The 20,611-nt window shown below is 38.0% G+C and overlaps 1 protein-coding gene across 1 annotated transcript in view; it reads left to right on the top strand.

Moving 5' to 3' along the window:
- Positions 1–20,245, top strand: part of LOC117303103 (histone-lysine N-methyltransferase EHMT2-like) — a 35,286-nt gene extending 15,041 nt beyond the window's left edge. The window contains exons 14-24 of the mRNA XM_033787192.1: positions 3,121–3,222; positions 4,419–4,523; positions 4,849–4,964; positions 5,320–5,358; positions 5,697–5,864; positions 7,322–7,466; positions 8,983–9,063; positions 13,344–13,546; positions 14,435–14,513; positions 15,470–15,645; positions 19,684–20,245. Coding sequence (XP_033643083.1) covers positions 3,121–3,222; positions 4,419–4,523; positions 4,849–4,964; positions 5,320–5,358; positions 5,697–5,864; positions 7,322–7,466; positions 8,983–9,063; positions 13,344–13,546; positions 14,435–14,513; positions 15,470–15,645; positions 19,684–19,801 — 1,332 coding nt within the window. The 3' untranslated portion in view covers positions 19,802–20,245. The remainder of the gene's footprint in view (positions 1–3,120; positions 3,223–4,418; positions 4,524–4,848; positions 4,965–5,319; positions 5,359–5,696; positions 5,865–7,321; positions 7,467–8,982; positions 9,064–13,343; positions 13,547–14,434; positions 14,514–15,469; positions 15,646–19,683) is intronic.
- Positions 20,246–20,611: the final 366 nt, after the last annotated feature.

Here is a 20,611-nt window from a genome sequence, read left to right as displayed (position 1 = left end):
GTCATACATAGAATTGAATTGCTCTCACATTGGATCAGTCATGCCTGATACTTCATGGAGGCTGGTCATACATAGAATTGAATTGCTCTCACATTGGATCAGTCATGCCTGATACTTCATGGAGGCTGGTCATACATAGAATTGAATTTCTCTCACATTGGATCAGTCATGCCTGATACTTCATGGAGGCTGGTCATACATAGAATTGAATTGCTCTCACATTGGATCAGTCATGCCTGATACTTCATGGAGGCTGGTCATACATAGAATTGAATTGCTCTCACATTGGATCAGTCATGCCTGATACTTCATGGAGGCTGGTCATACATAGAATTGAATTGCTCTCACATTGGATCAGTCATGCCTGATACTTCATGGAGGCTGGTCATACATAGAATTGAATTTCTCTCACATTGGATCAGTCATGCCTGATACTTCATGGAGGCTGGTCATACATAGAATTGAATTTCTCTCACATTGGATCAGTCATGCCTGATACTTCATGGAGGCTGGTCATACATAGAATTGAATTGCTCTCACATTGGATCAGTCATGCCTGATACTTCATGGAGGCTGGTCATACATAGAATTGAATTTCTCTCACATTGGATCAGTCATGCCTGATACTTCATGGAGGCTGGTCATACATAGAATTGAATTTCTCTCACATTGGATCAGTCATGCCTGATACTTCATGGAGGCTGGTCATACATAGAATTGAATTGCTCTCACATTGGATCAGTCATGCCTGATACTTCATGGAGGCTGGTCATACATAGAATTGAATTGCTCTCACATTGGATCAGTCATGCCTGATACTTCATGGAGGCTGGTCATACATAGAATTGAATTGCTCTCACATTGGATCAGTCATGCCTGATACTTCATGGAGGCTGGTCATACATAGAATTGAATTTCTCTCACATTGGATCAGTCATGCCTGATACTTCATGGAGGCTGGTCATACATAGAATTGAATTGCTCTCACATTGGATCAGTCATGCCTGATACTTCATGGAGGCTGGTCATACATAGAATTGAATTGCTCTCACATTGGATCAGTCATGCCTGATACTTCATGGAGGCTGGTCATACATAGAATTGAATTTCTCTCACATTGGATCAGTCATGCCTGATACTTCATGGAGGCTGGTCATACATAGAATTGAATTTCTCTCACATTGGATCAGTCATGCCTGATACTTCATGGAGGCTGGTCATACATAGAATTGAATTTCTCTCACATTGGATCAGTCATGCCTGATACTTCATGGAGGCTGGTCATACATAGAATTGAATTGCTCTCACATTGGATCAGTCATGCCTGATACTTCATGGAGGCTGGTCATACATAGAATTGAATTGCTCTCACATTGGATCAGTCATGCCTGATACTTCATGGAGGCTGGTCATACATAGAATTGAATTTCTCTCACATTGGATCAGTCATGCCTGATACTTCATGGAGGCTGGTCATACATAGAATTGAATTGCTCTCACATTGGATCAGTCATGCCTGATACTTCATGGAGGCTGGTCATACATAGAATTGAATTGCTCTCACATTGGATCAGTCATGCCTGATACTTCATGGAGGCTGGTCATACATAGAATTGAATTTCTCTCACATTGGATCAGTCATGCCTGATACTTCATGGAGGCTGGTCATACATAGAATTGAATTTCTCTCACATTGGATCAGTCATGCCTGATACTTCATGGAGGCTGGTCATACATAGAATTGAATTTCTCTCACATTGGATCAGTCATGCCTGATATTTCATGGAGGCTGGTCATACATAGAATTGAATTTCTCTCACATTGGATCAGTCATGCCTGATACTTCATGGAGGCTGGTCATACATAGAATTGAATTGCTCTCACATTGGATCAGTCATGCCTGATACTTCATGGAGGCTGGTCATACATAGAATTGAATTGCTCTCACATTGGATCAGTCATGCCTGATACTTCATGGAGGCTGGTCATACATAGAATTGAATTTCTCTCACATTGGATCAGTCATGCCTGATACTTCATGGAGGCTGGTCATACATAGAATTGAATTGCTCTCACATTGGATCAGTCATGCCTGATACTTCATGGAGGCTGGTCATACATAGAATTGAATTTCTCTCACATTGGATCAGTCATGCCTGATACTTCATGGAGGCTGGTCATACATAGAATTGAATTTCTCTCACATTGGATCAGTCATGCCTGATACTTCATGGAGGCTGGTCATACATAGAATTGAATTTCTCTCACATTGGATCAGTCATGCCTGATACTTCATGGAGGCTGGTCATACATAGAATTGAATTGCTCTCACATTGGATCAGTCATGCCTGATACTTCATGGAGGCTGGTCATACATAGAATTGAATTTCTCTCACATTGGATCAGTCATGCCTGATACTTCATGGAGGCTGGTCATACATAGAATTGAATTTCTCTCACATTGGATCAGTCATGCCTGATACTTCATGGAGGCTGGTCATACATAGAATTGAATTGCTCTCACATTGGATCAGTCATGCCTGATACTTCATGGAGGCTGGTCATACATAGAATTGAATTGCTCTCACATTGGATCAGTCATGCCTGATACTTCATGGAGGCTGGTCATACATAGAATTGAATTTCTCTCACATTGGATCAGTCATGCCTGATACTTCATGGAGGCTGGTCATACATAGAATTGGTGCCTTTGAAATGTTCCAATAGAATACCCTCAAAACGTCTTGTGTCCTTACCCTTTCAACAAAAACCATCAGGCCTGATGTTTTCTATCCTACAACTTTATAACCATTTTGTGCATCAAGTGTTTACATTTTGGTTTAGTTACTGCAGACTTCATTGCAGATTCAACTCGACTCATTAAACCCTTATTTACCCATCATAGGGGTTATTTACAGTTCCTCCAAGATAGTTTTCCTGCAAAAACTTATTTTATATTTCCTTTTTGTATCTTGCACATACATTGCACACTCATAGTTGTATAACAACTTACACATCCATTTACAAAAACCAAGTACATATTTAGGACAAAAAGGTCTTACGACCTTTTCTCTATATTAAGAGTGGTATCAGTAACCCTTTGATTATTTTTATTTTCAGGATGATGAAGGTATGACTATTCTTCATGTAGCAGCCAAGAATGGTAATCTAGAGGCAGTCAAATATATCACATCTCTCAGGAAAATTAACCCAAATTCCCAGGTAAGCAGAATCAACACTGAAGGGATTCAAACCACTCCCAATTGTTTGCTGGAAACATTTTTTTCCAGCTGATCGGTTTCTTACACTGATTGCAGTGATGAGAAAGTTCAGAGTTTTATCTGAATTCAAACTTTTAAAGTCAGCCTGATGTAGAAAATCAGCCACTAATTTTCTTTCAACACAATAAAAAGGGATTCGAAACCACTCTCCTCTGTTGGATGCAAGGAATCCCATCAACCCGTATCTTATACTGATTGCAGGGATGAGAAATTTCAGACTTTTGTATGAATTCAGACTTTTTAAGTCATCCTGATGAAGAAATTCAGCCACTCTTTTTCTTACATATCAAGATGTACTCTTTGATATACTTCTCTAGTGCTAAGGATGCTGTTCCTTAAAGCTCCTCAGAATCTAAACCCCAAGGGTTACCAAAGGGAGGAAATGCTATCGTTTGAAGAAATCCAGCCACTCTTTTTCTTACATATCAAGATGTACTCTTTGATATACTTCTCTAGTGCTAAGGATGCTGTTCCTTAAAGCTCCTCAGAATCTAAACCCCAAGGGTTACCAAAGGGTGGAAATGCTATCGTTTGAAGAAATTCAGCCACTCTTTTTCTTACATATCAAGATGTACTCTTTGATATACTTCTCTAGTGCTAAGGATGCTGTTCCTTAAAGCTCCTCAGAATCTAAACCAAAGGGTGGAAATGCTATCGTGTGACAATACGCCTACAATGTGGCTCCTAGTGTCGGGCTAGTTCTGTTATCAATGACTCTTATCCCTGTGGTTGGTACTTGCGCTTCAGGGGTCGATTTCACTAAGAGTTAGGACTCGTCTTATAGATTAATCTTAATGTCTGCATGCTACAGTGCAGGGTTGGGACTCGTCCTAAGTCATAATTCCAATCCTAAGTTAGGAAGAGTTTTGTGAAATCGACGGCAGAATGCTGATTTGATACCTTCGTATTGAGAGTATTTTATAATTGTTTATCATCAAGTCTGCACAATTATTCAATTTGTATTTTTTCTGCATATACATGGTATACACCAAGGAACTTAAAATTTGCTCTGAACAGCAGTGTACCAGTTGATCGGCCACATTTGGTCATTTTCGGTTACGCTATCGTACACAATTGCTCTTAATTTTTTAAAAAAGGGGCAAAAATCAACTATTTCTGTATTATCTTGCCAAACAGGACGATGGAGGTTGGACACCGATAATCTGGGCTGCTGAATATAAAATTATTCCAGTAGTTCAGTTTCTTATTGAGAGAGGCGCTGATTCTAACATCAGAGACAAGGTAAGGTATTCAAATATACGGTATTAAAGAATATGCCTTGTTTTATACCAAAACCAACCTGCAGAGGGCCATGTCACATGAGCCAACTGCAGCGCGTCTACATCCGGCCATTCATTGCTCCTTTTGGTTGGTAAGCAAAACGCTAATGCAGAAAAAAGGAAGAAAAAAAAATGCTAACGTTACAGTTGACGTTACTTTAAATGGCATTTCACTATTTCTTATAAGTGCCCGATTAAAAGTAGACTATATACCACAGAAATTTGTTTAATTTTTTATTTGAAAATGCCTTCATCAAACTCCACAACATTTTTGTTTATGTATCTAGGAAGGGAATTCCGGTCTCCATTGGGCTGTGTTTTCTGGTGCTGATGATGTTGCTGAAATATTTATCAATCGCCATGGTGATGTACACGCACCTAATGTACATGGTGACACACCCCTGTAAGTATAACATGGATGTACACACAAAAACAGTTGGCAAATTTGGCAAACGCCAATTGACGCAGAGATATGACTATTTTGTCCAAAGCATTTATGTGCTAGAGGCAATGTTGTCGCTCAATCGAGTTTCAACGTTTTTTTTCACTGACGTGACTGTATAATAAAGGGTCTCCCTTCATCAAATCACCTTTAAAACTGGATTTGACTTCTTACAGCTTTTACCATACTAAAAACATCTATAAGATGCTTGCTTTCTTATTAGCAAATGCTACAAATAATTCTTGTTGAAATGTAATGAGCTTTTTAAAAACAAAGTGATCAAGAAATTGAGCTATTTATTTATTTTCTTTGACAGGCATATTGCAGCAAGAGAAAACAACTATGGATGTGTAACGTGAGTACTTCTTATTACTTTTTTTTATTGGTTTTTACAATGCTCTTCGCGCTTTGGTGGCCAAAATAAAATAATCTTGGCTTTTTATACAGCGCTCAGGTTCCTACAGTTGTGACGCTCAAGGCGCTTCAACATTATTACCCCTGGTCACAGTGCCTTAAATCATTCCTTCAACCATCTCAGCTCCCTGGGGAGAATACAGCCTGTGCTGACAAATATGTGGCACACTAAGCTAATCAATCACAAGAACCATCCCTGCCCTCACGATTTATTAAGATCAATCTTCTGAAATCAATCAAATCTTAAGAAGTCTTTATGTTTCTTGTTGTCTCTTGTAGGATGTTGCTCCTCCGTAATGCAAGTATTGATGTGACTAACAAAGAAGGAGAAACTCCAGTGGATTGTGCCAAACCTGACACGGACGTCTCTCTGGCTTTACAAGTCAATCGGAAAATGAAGGTAGCCATAGCCAACCGAGCCATTAGGACCGAGAAAATCATCAGCCGGTAAGAATCAGAATCAATCAAATTATTGTTGCAACATTGTGAATATTTTATCAAAATATGAAACAAAACCTTCAACAATCAAGTTATTTATCAAGTCTTTTAGTAAAAGTAATAAACTACCACAGACCAAAGGTATTGACAAAATCATAAGCTGGTAAGAATAAGAATCAATCAAATTATTGTTGGAACATTGTGAATAATTTATCAAAATATGATACAAAATCTTCAACAATCAAGTTATTTATCAAGACTTTTAGTAAAAGTAATAAACTACCACAGACCAAAGGTATTGACAAAATCATAAGCTGGTAAGAATAAGAATCAATCAAATTATTGTTGCAAAATTGTGAATAATTTATTAAAATATGATACAAAACCTTCAACAATCAAGTTATTTATCAAGACTTTTAGCAAGTTATAAGTTTTGACCCACCAAAGGTATTGACAAAATATTAACCGCCAACATTTGGGTTACATGGCTCAATTGTACAGAGATCTAAATTTGTAGAGAGTCGGCACGTTAATCCAGAGGTCGCAGGTTGAAGTCCCACTCTAGTCAGTTTTTCTCTGCACAACCCGACATTATTCAAATATTTCATTATCCTTAATCACAAACTCATCCTTTTCATAAATTGCCTTCAAAGAATATATGAGTTTAAATTAGGGAATAACAATGTGAGGACCCGATCTTCACTGCGTGGTAATGACCGGATGGTGGCTGGCGCTGTTAACGGACCGAGCCGGAGGCGAGGTCCGTTAACAGTGCCAGCCACCAACCAAGGTCATTACCACGCAGTGAAGATCGGGTCCTCACATTGTTATTCCCATTTATAAATACCTTTTAACGAATTAAATGGCTAATATTGTCCAAATTTTATGACTTTTCTCTCGGCCATACTTCCAGACATGTTCAGGGGCCATTTTTGAGCTTTTGATAGTTCCCATTTCTTTCGTGCATTAATCACATTACTGATCGTTGAGACCAGTGACTCTTTTAAATAATGGTCTGTTCAGCGCCTAAACTTGGGTTGAAGGAGGCACATGATTGGACTATAGCTGTCCTTTGTGCGTTAAAACGCGCGCATGAGCTCAGCATCCATGTAGGATGTCGCTGTAAACAAGACCATATATGGCACCTGTTACCTCAAAATTGATACATTTTCAGCGCGTACGCGCAATTAAAGTCGGCAAAGTTTTGCAATGAAACTAACCTGAATATAAATAAGCATGCGATACAGTGCAACGCGCAAGTTTTACACAATGTATGCTGATTTAGGGGCCACCTAATCGCTAGTTTCCAAAGCTGGTCTTTATACCGACTGTTAATACACTTCCACGTGACCAGGTTTTGACCAATCAGAGACTTGAAACTGTCCAAGGTATTTATTAATCATAAATAGCAGACCACTGTTCAATGGTTTATGTTGTTTATATTATTTGTACTTTATTTCCCCCAGCGATATCGCACGTGGTTTGGAGGCACTACCCATTACAGTTGTCAACGCTGTAAATAACGACCCTATACCAACTGACTTCCACTATGTTGCTAAGAGTTGTGAAACAACACCACTCAATATCAATCATAGCATCAAGCAGCAACCGGTAAGAACTATAATCCAGGCCGAGGATGTGTCAGGATATTTCCTGGTGTTTATATAGGGTGCGTTTGATTAACTTCACCGTGTCGACCCCTCACTCGGGTGAGCCCCTGACAAGAGCTAATCGAACGATCACTCACCCTCTTGTGGTGACGTCATGCACCTCAGGCCAGCCCCAAAGTGACCCACTCCACAAGCAGGGCACTTGGGGCTGACCAGGGTGAGCCCCTGTAATGACGTCAAAGCTCTTTAACGTACCAGGGGAAGACCGGGTCGACCTAGGGAAGCTAATCAAGTGCACCCATATATTCTTTTGATTTTAAAGCCATTGGACACTTTCGGTAAACAGTATTGTCCAAGGCCCACACTTCGTGTATCACAACTTATATATAAAGTAACAAACCTGTGAAAATTTAGGCTCAGTCGGTCATCGGAGTTGGGAGAAAATAACGGGAAAACCCACCCTTGTTTCCTCACGTTTCGCCGTGTCATGACATGTGTTTAAAATAGATCCGTAAATCTCGATATCGAGGATTTTATTGTTTTAATGTTTTCTCAAAAAGTAAAGCATTTCATGGACTAATATTTCAAGGGAAGTCTTTCACCATTACCTTCTGTAAACCCTGTAAGTTATTTGTAAATCTGTGAACTTTTTTTTTTTCTGTTCCGAAAGTGTATAATGGCTTTAAGGTGGGTCATAGGTTGGTCAATACTATTTATGACCATAAAAACTTTCTTGGCAAGAAGCACTGCAGCTGTTGATAGTTTTTAATTTGAAGTTATTCAGTTTGGATGATATGTCACACCTAAACTAAAGCATATGAGAAACGATTCATGTATGAATCATTTCTGAGTTGGTGTCCGTTTGTGTCTGCTGTGACCAAAGAGATTGATTGAATTGATCCAATGTTCTGTTGAAAATACTGTGACATTCTTTTGCTTTTTCTCGCGGTAAAGATGCTGTATTCAGCTGAAACTTGCACATGTATTTTTCTTGATAATTTTGTCCATAAATCAGCATTCGTGGACAAACAAATATTCAGTGACTCTACCATTAAAGACACTGGACACTATTGGTAATTGTCATAGACCAGTCTTCTCACTTGGTGTATCTCAACATATGCATAAAATAACAAACCTGTGAAAATTTGAGCTCAATCGGTCGTCGCAGTTGCGAGATAATAATGAAAGAAAAAACACCCTTGTCACACGAAGTTGTGTGCTTTTCTGATGCTTGATCTCTAGACCTCAAATTCTAAACTTGAGGTCTCGAAATCAAATTACTTCTTTCTCGAAAACTACATCACTTCAGAGGGAGCTGTTTCTCACAATGTTTTATACTATCAACCCCATCTCGTAATCAAGAAAGGTTTTAAGACGATATTATTTTGATTAATTACCAATAGTGTCCACAGCCTTTAATTTATCAGAGAATCGTCAGTTGCTCTGTACTTTTTAAGGTCAAAGTTCAGTTACAGTTGAAAAAAAAAAATTATTTTTGTGATATCTTCTTTATGTAGATGTGTACCTGTTTGAATGAAGATTGCTCTACTGATGATTGTGAGTGCGCCAATCAGAGCGTACAGTGCTGGTATGATCTGGTGAGTACTTAATTCTCCTCTAGGATCTTTCATCTCTGTGGACCCTGGTTTCGAATCCCACCTCAGACCTGCAGCCTTGCATGTGGATTAGGTTTTCAGTCCCTGGCTGACTGTATGGGTTTCTATAACTTAATATTTCTTCTTGTTTCTATTCATCTTGTTTTAATATCGAAGTCTTATATAGCGCACTTATCTACCAAACAAGGTACTCAAGGCGCTAAGTATATACAAACTTTCAGAAAGATGGATTGTGAGACCCAATTATGTAGCACTTAAAAGGGTTTACAAGGTGCTACGGCGCATTAAGCAGCCACAACCAGGAACACCGGGGCGAACCCCTTCTCTTTTTGATAAGTGCACTGGGTTCTTTTACACGCGTTACACAACACATGGGACCAACGGCTTTACGTCCCATCCGAAGGACGAAGCAATGGTGAAGTGTCTTGCTTAAGGACACAAGTGTCACAACTGGGGATTCGAACCAACACTCTGCTGATCAGAAACACCAGAGTTTGAATTCGGTGCTCTTAACCCCTCGGCCACGACACTTCCACTGTTTTGAGGCGAATTGTGCTATTGAATGAGTAACAAATAAATGAATAGATGAAAACAAAAACAACTAAAATACATTTTCTATTTTGTTTCTACCACCCTCTAAAGCCTAGATCTCAATACACAATAATAACTGATAAAAACAATAAAAATTACTATTTTAGTGTGGTTTTCTTATAAAGTTTGCTTCTGCACATTTCAAGGAATTGATAAGGCATAACAATGTTAAAAGTTATACGACTTCTCAGGATGAATGAGCATTACTTGATGATGAATTATCCCAAAGCTGAATTGTACATTTATTTGATCCTTTTTTGTCTCTATATCTTCATCTCCGTTATTACATTTCTAATACCCCAAACTTATGTGAAGTTTATATATGTATACCATTGCTGTTGGCTAAAAATGATGTATGAAATAAAGTTGATAACAAAAAAATGTTAGCTCGTCGAAAGTTGTGGAGCTGATCAAATGTCCTGATAGTGTAAGTCTCTGGGGAGGAGAATGGAGTCAGGAGTGAGATTTGTACTTAATCAATGTTAATGATGTCTTGGTCAGCAACAAAAAACATCTTAAATATTAATGGGGTTTAAACTTTTTTATTGGAGAATTTCCTTGTCTGAATGCAATTGAAAGAAGGGGCTTTTCCAAAAAATCAAGATTATTAAATTTAAAACTATTAAATTGAGGTTGATATTTCCTTATTTTATTTTATTTTTATTCTTCAATCCTCAAGTAGGAATGGATAATTAGTTGTGTTAGTTCATTTGTTATACACGTAGATATACAAGAAAACAAAATTGATGGTCAAAACTGCGGAACGATCAATATGAGCAGAAACAATGGCTGCCAACATAGAGCTAGGTCTATTGGACAAATGAGCAAAGTAACAAATAGTAGGCTATATACACACACAAATTGATAGCCGGTGGTCAAATACTGAAAACATCTTCTAAGCTCATCTAAATATTAGAAAACGGTGTCAGAAGTGGGATCATCACTTAATGTACACAAAATATAGTCGCTCACAACAAGGCTGCGTGGATATCCTCATTTATTATATGGGATGTCTACTCCGCTGACATAACAGAGGTAAGTATGCGAGGCAGTTTCATTTATTCTGCTGGACAGTCAATTGCACCTGCTTCAAATCAGATACTTCTGCTGTCATATTTTGATTCTTCTGCCAGCGCTACTAAACAGTTTATTTCATGAGAACCCTGGGGCTCAAATATACACAGTGCTTATGGGTACCGGGAGCTTCATTGGTGAAATGCAACCAATTCAATTTTACATTGCTAGCTGTTTTTCAAATGGAGGACAATTTATTGCAAATGTTGATACCATTCTCTTGTTGTTAATTTCAGTTAAAGCTAAAAGTGTTTTTTTGATCATTTTCATCTTGTACATGTATGCTTGACTCAGCCCCAAAATTGCTAGTGGGTGATGAATACAACAGCGTTGACAAAAATAAATAGTTGATAGTACATTCATTATTATTGATTTAACATTATTATCAAAGGTTGAGGTTTGTTCACAAAGAGTAGCTGAAACATCAAACCACTCTATAACAAAAAACCCATCATTGTGCGTCAATACCTGAGACCATGAGACTTACCCTCAGACATTAAAGGCCACTTTCTATGCATTAAATACAACCTGTCAATAAACAAGGGAATCCCAAGGTAAACATATTTCATAAAAAACATCGCATTAAATCAAAAACCCATTTTTTGTTTACTCTGCGGATGGGAACTTGGCTTGTACACACACTTTTGATATGTACCCAGTAATACAAATTGTATGAATAATGCAATTATTAAAGACACTGGACACTATTGGTGATTGTCAAAGACCAGTCTTCTCACCTGCTGTATCTCAACATACGCACAAAATAACAAACCAGTGAAAATTTGAGCTCAATTGGTCGAAGTTGCGAGATAATGATGAAAGAAAAACCACCCTTGTCACACTAAGTTGTGTGCTTTCAGATACTTGATTTCGAGACCTCAAAATCAAATTCTGAGGTCTCAAAATCAAATTCATGGAAAGTTACTTCTTTCTTGAAAACTACGTTACTTCAGAGGCAGCCGTTTCTCACAATGTTTTATATTATCAACTGTCCCCGTTACCAAGTGAGGTTTTGTGGTAACAATTATTTATGTGGAGTAATTACCAATAGTGTCCGCTGCCTTTAAGATTATATAAAATACCCTGTCCGATTGTATGTACTTAGACCTTAATCATTCTCTATAGCCAGCTGAACTGTTTGTCATTCCACTGTGGGAAAACAGCTGTGCAATTAGCGCTGGCAGCTTGGGGAATTGGTAGTGGAGAAAGAAAGATCGGGCTAAGAAATGTTGTTTCTTGCGTTATGCTTCTAGAGATGATGTAGCGTTGAATCAAGAAAGAGGGAGGGGATTACAATCTCCTTTGGGATTGACTACTCCCACGTTTCGTCTAACTCAAGTTTGTTTCAAGAGATTTCTTGTGTTTTTATGCCCGCGTTGACGTGACGTCTATGAAGCCCACTCATAGATTGATTTTATATGTTAGGTTGATCCATGGGTTTAGTCACAACCTAACTGTGTGGGCTTTTGTATCTCCCCGTTCCGCCGATTAAAGCTAAATAGCTTTAAGTTCTTTGATGTTGTGTATCTCTGTTGACCCTAATGATAAGTTATCTCTTAAAGCCTTTGGACACTTTCTGAACAGAACAAAAATTAAAAGTTCACAGATTTACAAATAACTTACAGGGTTTACGGAAGGTAATGGTGAAAGACTTCCCTTGAAATATTATTCCATGAAATGCATTACTTATTGAGAAAACATTAAAACAATTATCAATTCTCAATATCGAGAATAACAGATTTATTTAAAACACATGTCGTGACACGACGAAACGTGCGGAAACAAGGGTGGGTTTTCCCATTATTTTCTTCCGACTCCAATGACCAATTGAGCCTAAATTTTCACAGGTTGGTTATTTTATATATAAGTTGTGATACACAAAGTGTGGGCCTTTGGACAATACTGTTTACCGATTTTGTGCGATTGCTTTAAAGTCAGCAGTAACAATCCTAACCTTTGACTCACGTTCTCTCATGCAGAATATTCCATAATAATATAATAATTACAACATTTATAGAGCGCTAAATACGATAACCAGATCGACAAAAAAGATAGGTTTTAAGTTGAGATTAAAAAGTGTCCAATGAAGGAGAGCTGCTTGAATGTGGGTGGGTAGCTCTTTCCAAAGTGTTGGAGCTATGACTGAAAAGGCCCGATCGCCATAGCGTGTCATGATGCGCGGTCCTGGGGAAAGCTGGAAATGAGCGACTGAAGAAGAGCGAAGGCTGTTTATATTCTGTAAAGTTGTTTAGATTCTGAACCCATTTTAATTCAAATCAAACCAGCTGAAGGATTCTGATTGACTCGTAGAAATCTTGTAGTAACAGCAAACCCCCAAATTTTTTTTTAATAAAGAAAAATTTGTTTTTAAAATAAAAAACTAGTAGCTCAAGATTTTGTTTATAACTGCTTCTTCGTTTTAATGTTTAAAACTCTCATTTCTACATTTAACCTTTGACATTTCCCAACAATAGAACAACACCTGAATAGCTAACACCTGAACGTCGCTTATATTGAGACAAATATTTTCAAATGCAATTTGATACTCCTTAAAGTACCTGACAGTGTTGATATTTTTCTTGTTATATTCATGACAGGACGGGCTCCTATTTAAAGACTTTGACTATCACGAGCCACCTTTGATCTTTGAGTGTGGACCTGGGTGTCGATGCCTGAGGACCTGTCGTAATCGTGTCGTCCAGAATGGAATTAGGTGCCATTTACAACTGTTTCGTACTTCTCAAATGGGCTGGGGTGTACGGGTCACTCAAGATATACCTCAAGGGACGTTTATATGCGAGTAAGTGGAGAGGATGTGTTTTAAAGAGGCTGAGATGGTTTAAAGATGCTCGTAAAATAATGACGTTAATTTTAAAGATTTTCGGTCATCTCCTCGCTTGGAGAAGATGTGTTTTAAAGAGGCTGAGATGGTTTGAAGATGGTTATAAAATAATGACGTTAGTTTTAAAGATGTTACAGCCAGATCCGTGGTTTGAGAAGATGTGTTTTAAAGAGGCTGAGATGATTTGAAGATGGTTGTTATTTAAAGACATCAATCTTAAAGATGTTACAGCCAGCTACTTGCTTTGAGAAGATGGTTTGAAGATGCTCATAAAATAATGACGTCAATTTAAAAGATGTTACAGCCAGCTCCTTGCTTAGAGAAGATGTGTTTTAAAGAGGCTGAGATGGTTTGAAGATGGTTATAATATAAAAAACATTTAGAGGCTGAGATGGTTTGAAGATGGTTATAATATAAAAACATCATTCTTAAAGATGTTGCATTATTACAGCCAGCTCTTTGAAAAATGTGGAGCAATTTTCCAGATGCAGGAGATGAGGTTTAAGTGCTGATAGACTTTGCATTTTTTAAGATTTAAGCCAACATTTTCACAGAATAAATTCTTTTGAAGGCTGCTACTTTTGTGTCAAGAAGTGGATCCTAAACATTTTAGGTTATCTATAGGAGTTCTACATTAGAATAATATTTTGTACAAGTGTTTGAAATCATCGCTACAAAAGGCTGCAAATAATACAGTCTGGTACCATTTGTGTACAATTAAATCAGTATGGACAATAAGTATTACAATACAGAGAACAAGATAAAATGGTGACCCGAGAATAATGAGATTGGTATGTTTTTAATTTGAGTTGAATTATTGAGCACATCTTGCGTTGTTTCTTCTAGATACGCCGGAGAGCTTATTTCTGATGCAGAGGCAGACAAGAGAGAAGATGATTCTTATCTCTTTGATCTTGATAACGAGGTACGCATAAATTATGCTAATTAAAGGATTTGGGTACTTTTTGTAACACAATATACAATGTCCACAGATTTACATTAAATGTACATAGTTTGAATATAATGATGATAGAAAGCTTGCCTTGAAATATTACTTGCTCAGGTGCTGTAGTTTTTGAGAAATGAGTAAAACAATGTCACCAAAATATGTTTTACAAGCTAAAATAATTTTCGTCTCCTGATCACTGAGACAAAAATTATTTTTGTGACTTGTTTACCCATTTCACAAAAACTACAGCACCTCAGCAAATAATATTTTAAGAGAAGCTTTCTATATACATTATCTTCAAAATGTGTGAGTTTAAAGTCTTATCTGTTGACTGTCCTACAAAAAGTACCCGGACCCTGAATATCAAGTGTTTAGTGGTAAGAAATCTTTGTGTATCCTTTATTTGCAATTCTAAATAGGAGGATTATGTAATGGAAAAACATTTGTCTGTGTCCAACCCAAGTCAGTTTCCCTTGTGGTTTAAGACTTGAAATAAGAAACAATATACAATACCAAATGTATGACCAGCATTTTGTTTAGATTGATTTAACCAGTCAAAAGAAATGTGTGAAATTTTAAAGATACTCCGTTATGAAAATGTTTTATTTGTTGATAACTGATTGCATGTTCCAAAGAAAGCAGAATGGCAGACGTAGATAAAACAAAATTTCATCAAGTCTCTCAAATAAGAAATCAATCTGACTTTCATGACCATTTATTTCGTCTTGATTATTGATATCATTTGTTGATAATTGATAACCTGATAAAGCATTGTGGCACACTCCCATAAAAACAAGCACTGAGCCTCTAAACAAAAAAAAATCGATTTGACATTCATGATTGTTATCCTGTTTTTTCTCTTGATAGTGATGACAACTGTACACCGCTAAATCTCTTGCCTTAATCCCCAATCTGTCGTTCTTAATCCCTAGGAGCGTGAGGTGTATTGTATCGACGCTCGTTACTATGGCAACGTTAGTCGTTTTATAAACCACCTGTGTGATCCGAACCTCGTACCCGTCCGAGTGTTTATCGAACATCGTGATATCAGCTTTCCAAGGATCGCTTTCTTTGCGTCACGTGATATCAAGTCGCAGGAAGAACTTGGGTAAGTGCCAGAAATGTTGTCCTCATTAATTTCTTCTTGCTCCGTCTTCAAGATAATAATAATGATAAGACTTGTAATGCGCACGTATCCACCTTGCTGGGTGTTCAAGGCGCAGAAGATGTTGCTGAAGTTAATGAAATAAATTGATTATAGCGGTCCATGTGGAAATAAACTAAGAGGAGGAAGTGATATTTGTTTCCCCAGGATTCTGCTCTGTTCAATTTTTGGAACTACAAACATGCTAAGCTTAAACAAGTTGTGTCAAGCAGAATCAGGTTACCAGTCGAAATTACCATGTGATAATACACAATTAATAACCGGTTCTCAGCTAGTTTATACTTAGCCTAAACATAATATCAGGTTTCCTTTTCGTTTTTGAAAGCTATAAAAACAAGAGTTTAGCCCTTCTCTAAACCACAGCTCCGGCTTGGCTCTGGCTAGGGTTCTGGCTAAGGCTTGAGTAGCTACTCTGTACACTTTTGGCACTACAATCCCGGCCATATCTTGTTGGGCCCCTGCCCCCTTTAAATGTTGGTTCTCATTGTTGCACGGTCTTCTTCTGCGCTCCAGTCAACATTGAGCGGGGTGACGGGGGAGAGAATATTTATTGTCGGGGGAAGTGGACAGGGGGGGGGGGGTGGCCCAAGCATTTTGGCCGAGATTGTTGGCTTTAAACAGGCAGATGAAGTCTACGTTGAATCTGAAGCCCTTGACAATCAATGATCTTTGGGTCAAGACAGTCTGAATGGGGTCCACTTGTTCTTTCATGAATACTTTTGACGACAAATAATCCTAAAATGACCAGTAGATAATTATATTTTGTTTTTGTTTTATCCTTTCCTGAAATTCTTATTCTTTTTGTGATAAAAACACAACACCTTTGATCTTAAAGAAAAGGCTTAATGCAAGTGCGTCTTTACCAGTACTAACATCACTGACGTTTCCGTTAGTTTAGACGGTTTATATAAAGTTGCTGTGTAAAACAAAGATAATTAATTATACAGTTGTTTTTAATTAACATATTGAGGACAGAAAGTAGTGATTTTGCGTTGGGTATTTTGACATATTAAATCCTGGCCGCTTTGTCACTGTCTCATGTTCTTAACGTTAACTGTCCCCTTTGGCCAACTATAGCATCCCATGTTTACGTGCAGCCACAAAGTCAGAGGTGAAATCTAGTCAAATCCCTCGCAACACTCATAGCCTACAGCTTTGCTTTTCATCAAAACATGTTAATGTAAAGTCCACCTTCTGGCGTTGAAGTCACTCGGGAAATCTCAAAAGTGTGTGGCTTTTTTTCGGTTTGCTTTAGGGGCCTAATTCTGTGGCGTTTTTCTCTCTATCTTCTAGTCTGTCTTTATCGAAGGGAGGTCTTAGTTAAACTGTGAAAAGAATAGCCCACCATAAAACTGCTGCAAAAACAGATGGTCTTTATACCTATTCTTCCAAGGGAAAACTCAATTCTTTATTGATGAACTTGTCCTGCGGAATTATACCTAGAAAGAGAAGAGTCAGGACGCCTCTGGCTTGATCAAATATTCTTCTTGTAAAAATTCCAAAGATGATCTACTTTAAGCTTTACAATTTGAAAGTGGGATCAATAAAAACTGGGTTATGAATATTATTTATTAATATAGCTGAGAGCATTGTGCGAGGATTGCTCCAATTGAAGAGACATTTAGTGCTTGATAAATTCATTTGCGATTTGTCAACAAGAAGAAACTAGACGTCAGAGCTGTTGTGACTTAATAGTGAGCGTTTTTAAGAATAATTTGTTTCTTCAGAGGGAGCCGTTTCTCACAATGTTTTATACCATCAACCTCCCCCCATTACTCGTTACCAAGTAAGGTTTTATGCTAATCATTATTTTGAGTAATTACCAATAGTGTCCATTGCCTTTAAAAGAAAATTCCAAACATTCTACATCTTAATAATAGTAATAAAGATTATGTAAATATTTTTCGTCAAGTGATGGTTTTTTGTTGAGCCGGAAGTGCCATTATTATTTCTTACTATTTATTTGAGTACAAGAATACATCCATACAAAATGACATGGCAAAACAGAGACAACAATGTAATAAACATCATAATGGAAAAGTACATGAAGGTGACAGGAGGGCAAGTAGACAAGCATGGAGAACAGCAGAAATATTATCATTGGGAAAATAACAAATGTGAGTGTACGGAGCAAGTCATTCTTAGAAAGGACTTACGAAACACACCCAACAAAAGGACAAAACAATACATACTTGTTTAATTAATCAAATTCATTTGTAAAAAAAAAAGAAACATCTCATAATTTTAAATGTAAGTAATATTCTCCCCATGTTATTTGTGTGTTTTTTTGTCTCTCACCTTTCAAGCAAAATGAAAAGGACATAATTTATTAGATGTTAAATTTGCATCGGGGATAAAGAATATTAATTTTTGTTTTTTACCTATATACACCGATGTCTGTTAGTTAGCACTGTATACTCAGTACTTACCCGAGTTCTTTGGAAACAAAAATCACAGGCATAGGCCTATTACATAATTTATGTAACACACATTCTCATCTGACATAATAAATACGCATGATGATACGCACTCCTCTCAAACATCTCCAATTGGAAGAAAAAAATAATCTTGTGCGAAATTTGTTTGCTAGATTTAGCCCGAGGTAAAGAGAGCATAAGTTGGCAATTTCAGCTAATATCTTGTTTGATCTTTATCCCAAGGGCTTCTGAATCCCCTCAAGAGTCTCAGACTGAAGGTTGATATCAATAAAGCCAATCCAATTAATAATGCGTAGGGATGACCACATGTGGACAACTCAATTAATGAATGACTGGGAAAAGGTCTTAGACTGTGTTGTAACAGATGAACCTGAAAAAGTAGGGGGAGGGAAGCCTCACCAAGGAACCCTCAAGTGTGAACCTCACCCTTAACCTCATTTGTGGTTCGCCTCGCAATTGAACTTCAAGGGGGATAGCCTTAAAAATGAAACTTGATGGGGGGGGTGACCATGAACCTTAGTGGGAGTAAGCCTCACAAATGAACTTCCGAAGTGGTGGTGTGGGGGGGGGGGGGGAGGGCGGTAGCCTCACCAATAAACCCTCAGATGTGAGCCCCCCGCCCTGAAATTCAACTTGGGTTAGCCTCACAAATGAACCCTTAGGTGTAGCCTGAACATCTGACGTCCCACTACGAGGCTCGTGAATTATGCCAGAGACTGTCCTTGAGCCCACGTCCAATAGCCTGACGGTCTAGTGGTTTATGTAGTGCTGTTGATCTCGCAGTCATTTTGCAGTTAATTTCACGTGTACATTTTGTACGTAAAAGACGTAATTGTATTCATGTACATTGTACTGTAATATATATATATTACATGTCAATTTATGTATCCAATGATATCACTTGTATTGTAAAACCAACACCTGTCCGTCGCCGTGCGGATAAGGACAGGGGACGAGTCTACCTCAGGTGTTTCTGTCCCCAACCATCCCCAGATTTATATTAAAGGGACCGTACCCATTCAAGGATCAGATGTACCTTTAGCTTAAAGGGCGGCTACAAGATGCTCTGAAATATTTAGTTATTACATTTTTGTAATAGATGGAGTCCATAGGAAACAGAAAAAATATAACGAGTCTCTTACCTCACAGTAAAGCATGGTAAAAAAAAGAATTCTTCTTTTAAACGTGAGGTCAAACAAACCCGCGCGACAAAGGACTCGTGAAGTCGTCGGCGGCTATTTGATATGAAAAATAGCGACCTCAATTGGCCACAGCTGGAGAACTGTGCACAAACCCTATTGAGAAATTGCGCCAATGATGTCAAGGGGTCATTGCATATCATTATCATAGATAAGCAGTTTTTGACCGCGCGGTGAGGTGCGTTTTTGACTTGAATTATTTATTACTTAATGCAAATTTTAAGCGTAAAATGGTTATAAACCGATGACTGTTTGGCCAAAAAAGGTCATAGTTAAAATATTGAGATTATCCCTGTTTTAATCCCTGTTTAATAATTTAATTTCTCTCATTTTGTTTCATCCAGCTTTGATTATGGAGACAAGTTCTGGGCGATTAAATCCAAGTTCTTCAGGTGTTGCTGCGGTTCAGTCCATTGTAAGCACGCTGAGGGTTCGTCTGGAAGCAGTGACCCCGACAGTTGAGAAGCGTCCCCTCACACCAAGAACAAGGTTCCTTTTTACTTCTCTTTTGATTCTCATACCATTTGTTGTCATTTGTTGTTGATACCTGAGGTAAACTTCAAGACCAAATTGATGTTGACTTTGGTGTGAAGTAGTGAGTGGTTTATGAAACCCTGGTGAGATCTCGCTGCACCTTGCAAGATTGTGACAATGTCTTCAGTATTATACTTGTATGTGGGAACATAATATACCAAGGAAGGAAAATCAAATATAGTGAAGTTTCACCAAGAGTCCTTCCCAACATTGATTTCCTGATCATCTTGTTTTGTTGTAAAAAACTAACACACACATCACAGTGAGGCTGGACACAAAATAGTCTGGCCCCTCTGATATAAATCAATGTCATAGTCATCTCTGTGAACGAGGTATCAGGTCAAAGATGATAATCAAAATGGCCTGTCAACAGAAATTTGAAGATTTTGAAGCTTTAAAATGTCAAATGCAGCTAGCATCTCATTATGGAAGATTTTATGGTTAGAGACTCGTTGAAAATACATGAAGTATTTGATGGTTAAGATGGACTATAATGAGGATAAGGGCCAGGGACCAATCAGGGCCCAATTTCATGGCTCTGCTCCCCTCCGAATTCGGCGCTAACGATCACCATGCTCCGCTTACATGTAAGCGCAAAATTTCTGCACTAGCTGTGTAAGCGTAGAATGCATAGTAATGTGGAGCACGCACTCGCAGAAGCCAAAATTCCCTGCTAACCCGTGAAATACGCTTGTCGTACGCACGGAATTCCCTGCTTCCGTTCCGTAAGTGCCGATT

The sequence above is a fragment of the Asterias rubens genome, chromosome 19 (genome assembly GCF_902459465.1).
Source record: "Asterias rubens chromosome 19, eAstRub1.3, whole genome shotgun sequence".
NCBI lineage: Eukaryota > Metazoa > Echinodermata > Asteroidea > Forcipulatida > Asteriidae > Asterias > Asterias rubens.
This window is presented reverse-complemented; position numbering and strand designations above follow the sequence as displayed.